The sequence below is a fragment of the Poecilia mexicana genome, unplaced genomic scaffold, assembly GCF_051168715.1.
Source record: "Poecilia mexicana isolate PSO_F unplaced genomic scaffold, ASM5116871v1 scaffold_20, whole genome shotgun sequence".
NCBI lineage: Eukaryota > Metazoa > Chordata > Actinopteri > Cyprinodontiformes > Poeciliidae > Poecilia > Poecilia mexicana.
The window spans coordinates 13,407,538-13,422,222 of record NW_028263389.1 but is presented as its reverse complement, the minus strand read 5'-3'; the positions used below and the strand labels follow the sequence as shown (position 1 = coordinate 13,422,222).

The following is a 14,685-nucleotide window of genomic DNA, read 5'->3' as shown; positions in this document are numbered from 1 at the left end:
AACCCAAATTGTGCTGTTTTCAACCTAATAGTTTTAAAGTGTATTTCTAACGTTTTAATGTAGAACAACAATTTTCCATAAGAAAACTACCAATGTTGAACTCGGCAAAAAGATGTTGAGCTGAAACATAAATGTTCCTGAGTTCCCAGGAGTCTTTAGTTGACAGCAGCGGGGATTTAATGGCTGATGGCAACGGCAATGAACGGCATCGGACAATGCAATCTGGCCCAATAAAAGAAAGAAAGAAAAAAAAAAACAACTGCTGTTAGAAGACAGCCAGAGAGCTGAAATGTCAAATGAATGACTCCAAGGTTTGCCTCGCTACCTACCTACCTTGACAAAGCACCTTCTCGGCCTAATGCTGTCCAAAGCTGTCACGTTTCCTCTGCTTCATTCAGCTTGATTAATGATAAGCTGTGGGGCACAGCTACAAGGTCTAGTCTCAATTATGAAAGAGGCAGTAAGTAGTCCATTGTGCTAATGTGCTTTATTCTACTGACAACACTGAAAAATACCAATATTTCCAACCGGCTATATCATTTATCTCTCAGTTATTGGCTTTCTCCGACTCCAAGCCTCATCCATCCAAACCCAAGATAGGCTTTATGAAAAACATCCCCATCATCTTTTATTGACTGCTGCTCTGAGAAAACTATCTTTCTCTAATTATTGTCAAGGCTCTCTCTAATAACAAGCGAAATGTTGTGACGATATTTTAAATAGATGTTCTCTTTCAGCGGCATTTGCCAGTGACATCTTTGTATGTTGAATAAATTTGACGAAGAAGAAAACTTCCCCTATCTTGTCATTAAACCCACAATGCATAGAGTTTATAGGGGAAGATAAGTGAGTTTAATATGCACTGGAGGGTAAAGAAAATATTCTATTACCGTGTGTAGTACCGAAATTACCCCATAAAGAATGTAATATGGCAATTTGGGGAGCAATTTTTAATATGATTTTTACGATGCATGGACCTACTTATGGTAATGAAGTTGTCATAGTAGTTGTTCAATGCTGGTAACGCAGAGACTATCTTTCAATTTGTACGAATTAGACTGAATTGTTAGGAAGGAACTTCATTAATGTTGGAATGAGAAACAACATGTTATTGCATTTCTGGACCAGTGGCTCTGGGATTGCGTGTTTTATATTGTTTTGATCTAATTCTCAAAGATTGAGAGAGAGAAGACCTTCTTAGGTGTGTGGGGCTGCTCTAAAATACAAACAAACAGCAGGGGATCATCATCCCATTTTGATACTCGACCAAGGCCTCATTGAGAGAAGGAATGATGAGGTTCCCGGTTCCTAGCAAGATAGCGCCTTTTCTGTTCTAATTCTCACACGTTTAGTGTCAGATCAGCATCAATATTATATAACAAGGTGCTGCTTTCTTCATTTCCTCGTTTACAGTAGATGCAATCAAATATGGTAAACAGCTTTTCAGTGACATAATGAACAAGGATCAAAGAAAGCAGATGTCTGAAATATTAATACAAAAACATACATCAAAAAATATCAGCAGTATTCGCAGTGCTCCCTTTCTCTACATTGCTTACTACATCCTCATTCCAAAATTGAGTAAATGAAGAAATCTCCCAATTCTACACACAATAAACAATGAAATACACAGTTTTTTTTTCCTAACGTATTAGAAAAAAAATCACACACACAAAATAAATGACTCTCAAAATTGACCTCAGGTGTATCCAGTTCTACTGATCATCCCTCAGATGTCTCTACAACTTGACTGGAGTCCACCTGTGGTATATTCAGGTGATTGGTACTGGTCTGCAATAAAACGTAGATCTCTCTACAAGTCTGACATTTAACAATGCATATCAGAGCAGCGACCAAGAAAACTGAACTAAAATTTAGATAGTGTCAAAACATCAATATGGGGAAGGATACAAAAATGGAGACACTTTACTAATCAGAGCTCTATGGTAGGCTGGCTAAATGGAGATGGCAGTTTGCACACCTTAGAAATGATCAGATTAAGAGAAATGAAGCTATCTGGTCAAATGAAACTGTTATGGATGCTTTTTGTCTGAAGTGTCATGTTTAGAGAAAAACAGGCACAGGTGGCGAATTTGGCTAATGTCATCCCTAGTGTGGTGCTGGCAGCAAAATACCACAGGGATATTTTTCTGCAACAGGAACTGACTGGATAACAAGTTCACATTAACAATACGAAAACCTGTTCCAGATCGCTCAGGAACTCCAACTTAGGCAACTATTCATTTTGCAATAAAACAACGACCTCAAGCACACATCAAAAATAACACTGAAGTGCCTTATGAAACAGCCTTAAAATGTCCTGGAGTGACTTCGGTAAAGTCTGGACTAAAATCCAATTGATCGTCTGTGTAAAAAAATCTAAGAAGAGCTATTTATTTACCTGTACTGCCAATCCTAACTGAATAAGCTTGAGACCATCTGCAGAGAACAAAGGTAGAAAATAGCACAAGACATGCACCTGCTTGTAGAAACACACAGAAGAAGACATAATTGGTGCCACAAGTAGTTCAACAGCATGTTGAGTAAATGTTGTGAATATACCGACGATTTTTAAAAAACGAATTAACAAACATTTTAAGCAAACTCTTCTGCACTTTATCTCTCTATGCAATAAAGACATTTTATGCAATAAAGACATTTTGAGCCAGCAATTCAAGCCTATAATTTGGCAAAATGAGAGCTGCAGACATATACTGGTGAGAATAGTAGACATTTCTGCCGCCATGCTGGTCAGAACTGAAGCACTAATTATGACGTATGCCTGAATGTTGTGGATTTTTGAGTTACAACTTTTGTCACAAGCGGCCATTGGCCACTGTGGAGAATAGCGCATATACTGGCCTCACAGCAGAGCTTGTTATAAAGTCATAGGTAGGTGATGTTCTTCTGGGTCTCCAATACGTTACCTCTCAAACATGAGTTTTCCTCATCTTCTCTTTCTCAATGTACAGGTCACCATGAAAATATTTACCTTTTACCATAAGATTTGAGCTAATAACTGTACAAATGGTTAAAAAAAAGTAAATTAAGATGTTATCATCCAAAAATGGTCTTGTGTGGTAGTTGTATTATGCTTGAAGCCTTAGTTCAGTGTTTAATGTGAACTAAGCGATCTTTGGATAGATAGATGTCTTGTATAGATGTTTTGAGTAATTATTGTTTTGTTTGAATTGTTAAAGCAATAACAGAACCTGCAGAAAAAAAAATGAAGCTATTAGTATGGTGAAAAGTGAAGTCACTGGTAACAGCTGAGTATAACTACAGTAATTCCATGACATTTTAATTAACATGTCAATGTCATTGTGGAATTACACCACCCCCTGCTACATGAGGACATGTTGGGAAAAAAGCTCTCCTCATATACAGTAAAAATTCATTATCATTTTTTCCACAAGTCTGCTTTCATATTAATATTCATTTTAAACATTGATTGCTTTTTCACAGCAGAATGAGTCCTTTTTTTTTTTTTTTTTTGCATAATGCAGTACCCAGTGGCTCATGTTCACAAACAACAATCAGGGGACAATCTTGTCTTTTAATCTAGTAAGAGGGGGGGAAAAAAAAAAAAATCAATGTCCATTGTCAATACCAGGTGGAGTAATTACCTGTTGAGTCTTCATTCATGTCAGAGTGAACTCTGAGTTTGGCTCACTGAGTACAATCCCTTAATCGTATTCTGTTCACTGATTGAGAAACCCCAAAACATTCTAATGCGACTGGACAGATGTTGGGAATCAGCTTTGATTCTTTTAATTGCTTTGTTCTTTTCCGGCACGGCTGGCGCTTCTTACATTCAATTTAACAAAATGTAGAATGCAGAAATTCCTTTTCAAATATTCAAGTCAGAAGGTGGTGCAGTTCATTGTTTTCTTAGAAAAATAACAGCAATTGAGGAGAATTGCTGTAAGGTTGACCAAGCAGCAATCAGGCACAAAAACGGCAGCCGAAGCTATTTAGCTGAGTGTGTTTATTTTTAAAGCAGTGGAGTAAAGCTGAATATTTACAGTCAGGGTACACTTAAAGACTCCATCGACTTTTAAAATGCTTCTATGATTTCTTGGCTCTTGTTTTTTGCCATTATTGTGCATACTGCAAGACTCATAAATAACGTTGCAATTTGCTAGAATGTCACATCTGTAGATATTGCTCAGACTGTTCAAAGGTTTAAAAAAATATTTATGAAATTCCCATTACATTATCAGACGATAACAACAAAATTCAATCGAATTATCTGTCGTTTCAGCTTATTTTGAGAATTTTTAGCTTTTTTTTTTTTTTTTTTTTAAACTATTTGCAATACTTGATTAAATGTCCGCACTGCCTGCCCCTTTAGTGACAAAAAAAATATCCCAAGGTGGACAATGCCATAGTCTTTATGTAAAGTAGTGCAGTAGTGTCTCAAAAACAGAATTCCCATCGATAGAACAACTGCAACTTCCTTCTGTCCATCATTTTCTACTTATAAATCTAGGTGTGTATCTCCTAAAAACTTATTGTGGATGTATAAATGATTAGATCAATACACGGAGGCACAGCACTGATTAGATGAACCTCTGTTCCTTCACCTCTGTTCCTTCACCTCATGCAACTAACAAAATATTAAATACTAGGAAACAATTGTTGAAGCAAGTGAGGTTTCATTTTGGTGAGACACAATCGATTTCCTCCCACTTCCTCTTTTATTTTTTGACCATTCAGTCATGATCTGACACTTGTGAAATAAGACTGTATTCCGACTTGTCTGTAAGTCCTGTGACATCTGCTATTACGCATTTCTTCTGTCATTTATTTGCAGGTTTGAAAAATGAATTTAGCATTGCAGGATTAGAAAGAAGCATGGGATTAAATATTTCCATCATCATAGCATTGAGTGACACTAAGCTGTCTTTCAAGCATCCAAATGATACTCTCACATTGAGATCTTAAGCCATGCCAAAGTATAATTAAAAACATTGACACAGAGGGATAAGAACGTAAAAATGTCTTCCAGCACTGTAAATTTTCCAGCTACCAGAAGGAAGTATTTGGAAAAGGAGTAATCTTTGGGAAAGTGTACTACATTGTGTGCTAGAATCAGTTCTACGTCTCAAACATTTGATTAATTTCTACTTTTATTCCAGTGTGTTATCACGAAGAAAAAAAAAATAATTCCAGGGTTCGTAACAACCGGAATGGTGTTTCTGGATTTTGTCAGGCTTAATCTTTGTTAGTACATTTGCTGATATGCACAGTTTTTAACCTGTGTTGTTCCAAAGCAGCTACACAAACACTCCCCTTCCCTCTAAAAGCCGCCTTCTCCCAGCAGGTGATGATGATGACAGGGTCTGGTGGCAGGCCAAAGCCTGGCTGGCTAGTGTTGTGTTTTCACCCCGTCTACTCCTGCCATCATGAGCATATGGGTGGGGACGCTGCGATCCGCTGGCTCTTACCCAACAATCCATCACCTTTACCCACAAACCACAAAAGAACACATGACACTGAAACGTTTGTCTGTCAATGTTTTGTCTAAACATCAGATTTAAATGGTTTATATCAGCACTTGGTATAACACTTATTTATTTGTTCCACGTCTGTAAAGTTTTTTTTTTTTTTTTGTCGTCATTTTGCGTTTGGCTATTTGACATTCTGCGAATCTAAAGTGCACGTTTGTCTTCCCTTGAAATCTCAGCACATATAAATCTGGAAGTTGGCCTCAGGAATGATTAATTAGATCCTTTTTTTAAATTATTTTTGGACAGTGATCATTCAAACAGATCTTTCCTTTTCTCTCGATGCCATGTTTTCTCACACGTGCCACAAGGAAGCAACTAAACACCGAACCTGGCTCAGCATCCTCATGACTGTCTCTCTGAATATTCGTTGCAGTGCACAGTGCAAAAACGGCATCTGGAGTAGCCATTTGTACTGTATTTATAACTTTGTACTGTATTTATTACAAATGCTTAAAATTGTGGCTTTGCAGCAGTCTTGTTTGTGCACAACCTCTTCACCTTTGTGTTGTAGCTGATTAAGCCAAGATAATAATAGAAGCAATGGGTGGAAAATCCGACCCCCGCCCTTCGGAGCCCTTGCTTGATCGCAGTCTCTCTTACACTTTCAGGCGCTGTCGCTTTGAATTGGCTAAAGGCAGCCAGGCTGAAGATTTCCTACTGACTGGAGAGGAGTCGTTGGCCAGGCTTTCCTTGTCATTGGAAGTTAAGGCAGTCACTGATCCTAATGCTTGCGCTGTTGTTGCAGCATTCCAATTTTTAATCACTGCATGACTTGTCAGATTTAATGAGGGCAGTCGGGTAAGAATGATCAACACACCAGTAAGAAGAGCCTCATACTCTGACGGTTACTATCTGTTTATATACGTACCAAATACAACCTGGTGTCAAAATGACAGAAATTAAGCTTTGTGTTTTCTAACATGACCACCATATGCACTGCCAAACAAACTGGCAGTCAACTGTTTTGTAATAATCAGGCTTTATCACACATACCCAGATATCTGGGTATGTGTGTGAGTGTGAGTGCGTGACTGTAAAAGACGCCCTAGCCGAGGCAAAGTGTGGCTGGCATGCGTTTTGCAAGCGTCTCTGCCCTCTTTAATCCTTTTGTGTGGAAGCGGGTCAAGAGGTAAGCAGTCTGAAGAAGTATGAGTGAAACTCTTGATACAAGAGATCTTCCATCACTCCTGCTTTAGTCGGATGTCTCCGACAGGCCTCACACACTGAGCCAGTAAGTGGCTTTCGAAATCTTCCAGAGTCTATGCCTATTGAGGTTCTCCTTGTGTGATAACCGGGATATTGTTGAAGCTACACAGAAATGCAAAACTAAAAAATGTATTGCTTAATGTCATTACTCCATTTAACACAGAAAAGCAAGAATTATGCTTAGAAAAGACATCTTAATCAGCTCGACTGGATTTCAAAGAAATGAACTTTTTTTTTTTTTCCTGTAATGTGCAATGCAGCATTGTGTCGTTTTGTACAAGTATAGATTGTACAGTGAAGGTGTGTGCTGAATGTGACCCTGATGTATTTTAAAGTGCTTTTTTTTTTTTTTTTTTCCCGTAGCTGGTGGTGACGAGAGTAGACCCAGTAGGGGTCCTTTTGTCGCTGCATGTTCTTGACATCGGTTGGATGTATAAGAGCTTTAAGACAGAATTGTGCTTTGAAAAGGTTGTAACCAGAACACTAGCCTCTGAAGGGAGGCTGTTGGCTTACAACATGCAAATCTTCCAGTTTGAAGCATTTAAAGCTGTTTAATGTGTGTTAATGTTCCGAATTTAAGAGTTCCTTGGTTTAACTTTGATTTATGGACAAGAAAAGTTAGGCTTAAACACAAGAAATCTATTCTCAATAAAGAGCTTGCTGATTTAATTATAAAATGCAGATGCTTCAACGGCCAAATGAAGCGTTTGTCTAATTTAAACAATTAAAAGACACAGAGAAGCTAATGTAAAATTACTGCATATGTATTAACATAAACTTTATTATTAGCATTTATAAAGCATACTAAAAGTACGGGACTCATCTCTATAAGGTACATCCCTCTTTTTTTCTTTTTTTCTTTTTGCAGTCTCCCATTAGCTACACTGTAAAAAAAGTCCGTAAAATCAACAGTAAAAATCTGTGAAATCATGACAGAAAAATTTTGTAAAGAAAAACACAATTATATTTTGTTCATTTACCAGTATGATGTTGTATAACGTAGAACAGAAAATTATTGTAAATTTTAAAATGTAAAATTGTAAATAATATTGTATTTAGTTGTAGAAAACACACATTTTGTATTGTTAATGAAAAAAGTTGGATCCTTCACAACATTTCAGCAGTGTAAAACTAACATTTACATTCTGTGATGATTAAATCCAAATGAATTGGAAGCTAGCTTACCATTTTTTTGCTAGGGAGAAGTAAGTTTGGGCTTCCCTGTTTAAGCTGTTGCCCCTGAGACCCAACTCCAGATAAGTAGAAGATGGACGGATGGACAATGAAATAAATGAATAAATTAATAGATTTGGAAATTAATGTGGAATTAAGTAATTATGATTCCACATTGTTTACTTCCAATTTTGTTCACTAGTTATCTATTTATATTCACTTGTATTTTCCCACTTCTTTAGATTGTCATTTCCTCTTTAATTCATTTACTTATTCTCTGTCAATTTTGATTGGATCATTTCTTCATATTTCACGTCTAACGTGGAGGAAACATCTGAATCAACAAGGAAGTCATGTACTTGCTTATTGGTACATGTATTTTATTTTTATTTATTATTTTTGCTAACACTGGATTTTTTACCTTCACCGTTGCCATTATAAGCTCAAAGTTCGGCTACTGCGAGAAAGACAGAGAACACCGCTTTGTGCTCAACTTCCGGTCTGTTCTGCTCTCTGATTGGTTCGCTTACCTGGCGCCTGAAAGCTGTTTTGAACAAGTTCGTACAACGGTTCTCATCTCAGAAGAAGCTGAATTGTGCTCAAACCTTGACAAAGAAAAGAGCGCTGTTTGGACCTCGTCAGCTTTCAGCAAATGTAAGTTAAGCTTTGTTTTCTTCAAACGTAACGGTAATTTGTGTTTCTGGGGAGATTACATTTTGTTTTTAAGGCGTCATATTGCTTCTTGGAACAATATGCAGTAGAATCATTTTTTGCTACACCTGCAACACGTGTAACTTGTTGGGTAGGTTGAAATTGTTTAAACATGATTATATGTACATTTTGCTGTAAAACACTAGAATCATTGAGGGGCTATGTGTTGCATTGTAGAGTGCACAGAAACGAGCCCAGTTGTGTATTCAAATGCCTCGGCACAGAATGTAAGCGGACATTTTGTACATATGCAGCGTTTAAAACTCATTTTTACCGAGTTCACAACGTGGCTTCACAACCCGAATTAGCCAAAGTCATTGCTGCTAAATTGAAATGCACCATTTCATTGTGTGGGCACCAAAGCCAAACTGTGAAAGAAGTTGTTGCTCATTTAAAGGAGCATATAATGGAGGGGCGGCCGGTAGCATGTCCAGTAAAAGCCTGCAAAAAAGTTTTCAGCGTCAAATCATCATTCACAGCTCATATGTCCCGTAAACATAGAGGTATTTTTGTGGATAACATTGATGTTTTGTACAAGGAAACTACAAGTAAGATTGTTAGTCTGTCAGAAAACGATGGGCCTTCTGAGAGCTTTAACGATGCTCTGACTAATGAAAGTCACAAATTATCTCCAAATTTCAACAAGGATTATCTCAGAAACTTGTGTCTTTTCTACCTGAAACTTCAAGGACAGCTGCTTCTTCCAGCTTCCACAATACAGAACATCGTTGAAGAGATGCAAAATGTGCATGAGCTGGGAATGGATTACACTTTGACTAAACTAAAGTCGCTTTTAAAAGATGACATGTGTCTTGCAGATGATGATGTTGCTAAAATCTGTGATTGTGTAAGAGATTCTGATTTATTTTCTGTTTGTCATCATGGGCCACTGAGAACAACATATTCAAGAACTCAGACTTTCAAAAAAATGTTAAAATACACAGAACCAAAGCAAATATCTTTAGGAAGTGATGAAAACATGACCCAGAGATTTTCTTACTACATACCCATTAAACAGACACTAAGTGCACTTTTAGAATCAGATTTATGGAAGAATTCAGTGTTGGAACAATCCAATGACTCACAACCGGATGTTTTCTGTGACATAAGTGATGGCCAAAACTTCAAGTGCAACCAGTTCTTCATTGAAAATCCTGGGTGCCTGAAGCTTATTCTCTACCAAGATGCCTTTGAAATTGTTAACCCCCTTGGTTCAGCAAAGAAGAAACACAAAGTTGTCGCTATTTATCTATCTGTGGCTAACTTACCTGCTCATGTGCGGTCAAGCACTGATCACATGTCTCTAGTTTCATTGTGTTCCGAGAACGATTTAAAACAGTTTGGAACTGCAAAGGTTTGCTCTGAACTTCTCATGGATTTGAAAGATTTAGAGGAACATGGCATTATTGCAGGTGAAGAAACAGTCAAAGGGGCACTGTTCTGTATTGCTGGTGACAATTTAGGATCACACAGCATTGGTGGGTTTACTGAAAACTTTAGTACTTCTCAGTACTTTTGTAGGTACTGTGAAATCACAAGAAAAGACTTTCTTAATGATCCAAATGCTTGTGGTCCACAGCGAACCCCTGAAGCTTACAATTTGGCAGTCCATCATCGAGAGACTGGAAGCATTCAAGACATCAAAGGTGTCAAGGTAAACTCTGACTTCAACTCACTAAAGTCTTTTCATGTTTGCCAACCTGGTCTTCCACCTTGCTTAGGCCATGACTTATTTGAGGGTGTCGTATCCTATGATCTTGCACTATACTTGAAATATTTCGTTAAAACAAAGAAATGGTTTACATATTCCCAGTTCAACCGTAGAATCAAGCAATTCAAGTACAAAGGATCAGATGCTCTCACAAAGCCATGCCCTGTCAACTCTGAGGCAATCAGGCTTTCAGGTCAAGCTGTTCAAAACTGGAACTTGCTGAGATTGTTGCCAGTAATTATTGGTGACAAGATACAAAATCCACAAGATGATGTCTGGCAGACAACTCTCCAGCTCAAAGATATTGTGGATTTGATTTGTGCACAACAAATTTCTTTGCCACAGGTTGCCTTTCTTGAAATAATAATCCAAGAATATTTGGAATCAAGAAAATCTTTATTTCCTGAAACTTCACTTAAACCAAAACATCATTTCTTGCGGCACTATCCAGCCCTAATTTTGAAATTTGGACCTTTGATTAGGTTGTGGACAATGCGTTTTGAGAGTAAACATGTCTACTTTAAAAGATGTGCAAGGCATTTAAAAAATTTTAAAAACATATGCTTGACACTATCAGAAAGACACCAGATGTTTCAGGCTTACATCTCAGCTGGCCCTAGATGCAATCAGCTGCTGCTGGTCAAGGACAGTTGTGTTTTTTACTCAAGCCTCTACAGTGATGAAATAAAACATGCAGTAAAAGACCTGGGATTTTCTGAAAAAGACACAAGTATTTCCACAGAGATACAATATAAGGGAACCGTGTATAAAAAGGGGCATTTCTTGGTTTCAAAGAATGATGAGTATATGGAGTTTGGAGAGCTGGTTTTAATTCTGGTTCAAAATGACACTGATGTGTATTGTGTTATGGATGTACAAACAGCTGTCTATCATCCTGATTACCATCTGTATTCAGTGACAAAACAGACTTCAAGCACTTTGTGTATTAACATAAATGACTTGGTTGACTTTTACCCTTTGACCTGTTATCAGGTAAATGGACAACAAGTTGTTCCTCTGAAACACAGTGTGTTTTCAAAATAAAAATGTCTTTATATACCATGATGGAAAGTCCACTTAAAACAGATATGTTGATGAGAACAAAAATAAGGAAAAAACAGGGAGAGAAGTTTGACTAAAAATTTAAGGATGTACATGAATAAAAAGTGTGAATCAGGCACGATATTTTGTTTGACACTAAGTATGACTCTCTTTAATTTGTACATAGTTGAATACATGTTATATTACGGTGATCTTGTGTTTTTACCATTATTTTGTCTGATTTTATTCCAGAAATGGCTGAGCAAACATTTTTACGTAGTGCTATCAATGAAGTGTTGCCCGATCTTGCAGAGGCTTCAAAAGACATTCTCGAGGAGACTTTACAGTCAATTGGAGTAGAAACGTATGATGACTTCCAGTTCATTGTTGAGAAAGACTTGCTGTCAGCATTAAGACCAGTTCAAGCCAGAAAGGCACTTGCTGCTTGGAAATTCAGATGTAAGTAAAATTCTAGAAAATCAACCATTAAACACTGATATTCATATTCAGTTCTGATAACTTATTTTTTGTTTTGTGTTTTTGAAGGCAGGACTCCTGAAACCAGCAGGTCCTCAAGTAATGCATCACGAGATACTCCTCCATCAGCTCAAGATGATGTCTCTGCAGAAGGAGGCCAATCCTGAGGAGATGAAACAATTACTGAGGGCAACTTTCTACTCGGCGCAAAGATATTAACCAGGGGAAAAGCATTCAAGATGTCTTGGAAGCCTGGCCTGTTTTATTTCATGACATTGGGATGGCTGTACACTACAAGGAACTTACTGGACTTGGATTGAAGGAAACCTTCATGAGGAACATGGATATGAAGGGAAAAAGACTGCTGAACTACATGAACACTGTTTGTGTGAACAAAAACAAAAGGTTTTTCCAGGCTCAGACAAAGTTGAAGATGTTAAGGGGAGAACTGGACAGTTACTCTGAAGATGTTAAAGAGATGATGCTCTTACTTCTCTACTTCAATGAAAATGAAGAAGCAGTGTTCTTCTGTGTGGAGGACACATGCCTAGCTGAAGAAGTACAGATGGAGAATGTCTCCTTGACTCCCACTATCATTGTAGTGGTGAGTTCATTTTTGTTTTTCCAGTTTCTTTGACCTGTTGTCTTTTTTGTTGTCTTGTCCCCTTTCTTTGCACTTTTGTCCATCTGGCATTTTCTTTAATAGTTTTTTTTTTCCAATTATTTTCTTATGCTTTTACTATACTAATATTATTTTTCGTACTTTTTACTTAATTTGTTATTTTTCATATAAATGTCATTGTTTTGTTGTATCAGGAGTCTAAATGTATTTGTTCTTTCTCCTTAGGTCAATCCTGCTTCCATGCCAAACGATTCATGCTGAGTGTGGATCAACAGATTGGAAACAACAACATCTCCTGTTTTATTTCTGCCCTCTGCATGATGTTTGGGAGCTATTATTGTTTTAACATACATTATCCATCGGGGCTGGCGTCTACACTGGAGTTTCTGCAGAGGTATGAGTTCTTTTTTTTTTTTGTTTTTTTTTTTTAATTGTAGGCAGTTAAATTTGACTTTTGACAACTTTTATATCTTGAATAAAATGTTTATGTCTTTGTGAAGCACATTTTGATGTAGTTTTCTGTTTGTCCTCTTTATCTTAAGGTGTTTCTTCTCAATCAACCCAGACAAGGGCAGTAAGGTGGAAGAAACCCGTAAACCCAGACTGCGTGTGAACCCCCGTGTCCTCACCTTGATCCAGGAACTTGCGGATCATGAGTGGCGTGATGTTTGAGAAAGGACTAAAGTCAGTGAGTTATCAAGACAGTGTTTAATCTTAACAGAGCTGAATAGATTTCTAAATGTATGTTGCATCTCACACAGTGTCTTCTGAAGTTAAAAAAGTTGAAAAGACATATTTATATTTGTTCAGTGGCTGAATTTTGTTCCATGTCAGAAAGGGCAAATGAGAATTTCATTGAAAATATGTTTTTCAATTAAAATGTTTATTTGTTTCTAAAAAAAATATATTGAATTATCATTATAGATACAGTTTATATTGGGCTTCCTTGTGTTTTAAATTTGCATTTAACTGGTAAATGTTTGTTGAAATTTGATTATTTATAGATATTTGAAAATAGAATTGCTTCTAAAAAAGGAAAACTTTTGAAGCAAACAAACATTATTATTAAAATGTATACTGGAAATAGAAATGTATTGTATGTTATAATCTTCAAGCCCCCCCCTCCAAAAAAAAGGGGGTGAAAGTTGGCTCTCATACTGTTTCTGATAAAGTTAAAAACGTTGAAGAAATTTATATGTATTCAGCAGGTGCATGTGCTTCATGATGTTCAGAAAAGACAAATGAGAACTTCATTGAAAATAAATATTTCAAAGGCATGCAAGTGTATGTTTATTTTTTTAAGGTTATCATAGATACAATTTATATTGGGCTTCCTTGTGTTTTAAAGTTTCCTTTAAGTGAGAAATGTTTGTTGAAATTTCATGCTTATAGATATTTAAAGATATAATTATTAGTAAAAAGTAAAAAATTAAAGCAAATTTCAGTTTTTCAGAAAGTATTAATAAAATGTTTTAAATTGACATTTTAACAGTTCTAATCCGTTATTTAAAGGTAATTTATCAGTAGGACTAAATGAAGTTTTTTTTGTACAACAAACAAAAACTGAGTAAATCTTACTGGAAAAAAAGTGTAAAATAACAGCATTATTATGATAATTCATCAGAAAAAGTTGGTTAAAATTACTTGATAAAACTGTTTTATTACAAAAATAAACCTTTTCAAATCACAGTTAAAATTTGTGCAAAACTATGGGATAATCTGTTTATTTCACAATTTAACACTGTTATAATTACTGTTTGGTCAGTAAAACAGTTTACATGTTCACTGTGTTTTCTACAGAATTATTCTGGCAACCACAGCTGCCAGATTTTTTTTGTAAAAACAACAGAATTTTTTTTACAGTGTAAGTCAGACATAGACATTTGAATGATATATTAAAGTATTTGTTTCTTGAGACTATGGTTAAGAACTTTTCATCTTTTTTTTTTTTAATGGAAAATACCAGCAAAAGAATTTGTGATTTAATAGCAACCAACCAGTAAGGGTTAGAGGTTAGGTAGATGGGTCACTATGTTGCTCTGTTTTCCACTAATAAACACAGTTCATTAAAAGAATGACAAAGTTGCATCTTAAATGGATATTGCTAATATTTCACTTCCTTTGTCTGACAAGAAGAGGCCTGGTAATTCCTCACGTGTCTCCTAGAGTTACAGGGGAATTTCTCTCAGAAGCTGCCCCTTCAGCTCAATTCCTCCCCACATTTCCGAAAC

General features: G+C 36.5%; 1 protein-coding gene across 1 annotated transcript; it reads left to right on the top strand.

The window, feature by feature from the left end:
* The first annotated feature begins 11,915 nt into the window (after window positions 1–11,915).
* On the top strand, window positions 11,916–13,126 carry LOC148153402 (uncharacterized). The gene is made up of 3 exons (XM_088001437.1): window positions 11,916–12,440; window positions 12,680–12,848; window positions 12,997–13,126. The coding sequence occupies exons 1-3, from the start codon at window positions 12,113–12,115 to the stop codon at window positions 13,124–13,126; spliced, it is 627 nt and encodes a 208-aa protein (XP_087857563.1). The 5' UTR covers window positions 11,916–12,112.
* The last annotated feature ends 1,559 nt before the right edge of the window (window positions 13,127–14,685 follow it).

Coding starts and splice junctions, on each gene's coding strand:
- LOC148153402 (XM_088001437.1), top strand. CDS start 12,113: ATGGCTGTACACTACAAGGAACTTACTGGACTTGGATTGAAGGAAACC. Junction 12,441..12,679: donor CACTATCATTGTAGTGGTGA/GTTCATTTTTGT, acceptor CTTTCTCCTTAG/GTCAATCCTGCTTCCATGCC. Junction 12,849..12,996: donor ACACTGGAGTTTCTGCAGAG/GTATGAGTTCTT, acceptor CTTTATCTTAAG/GTGTTTCTTCTCAATCAACC.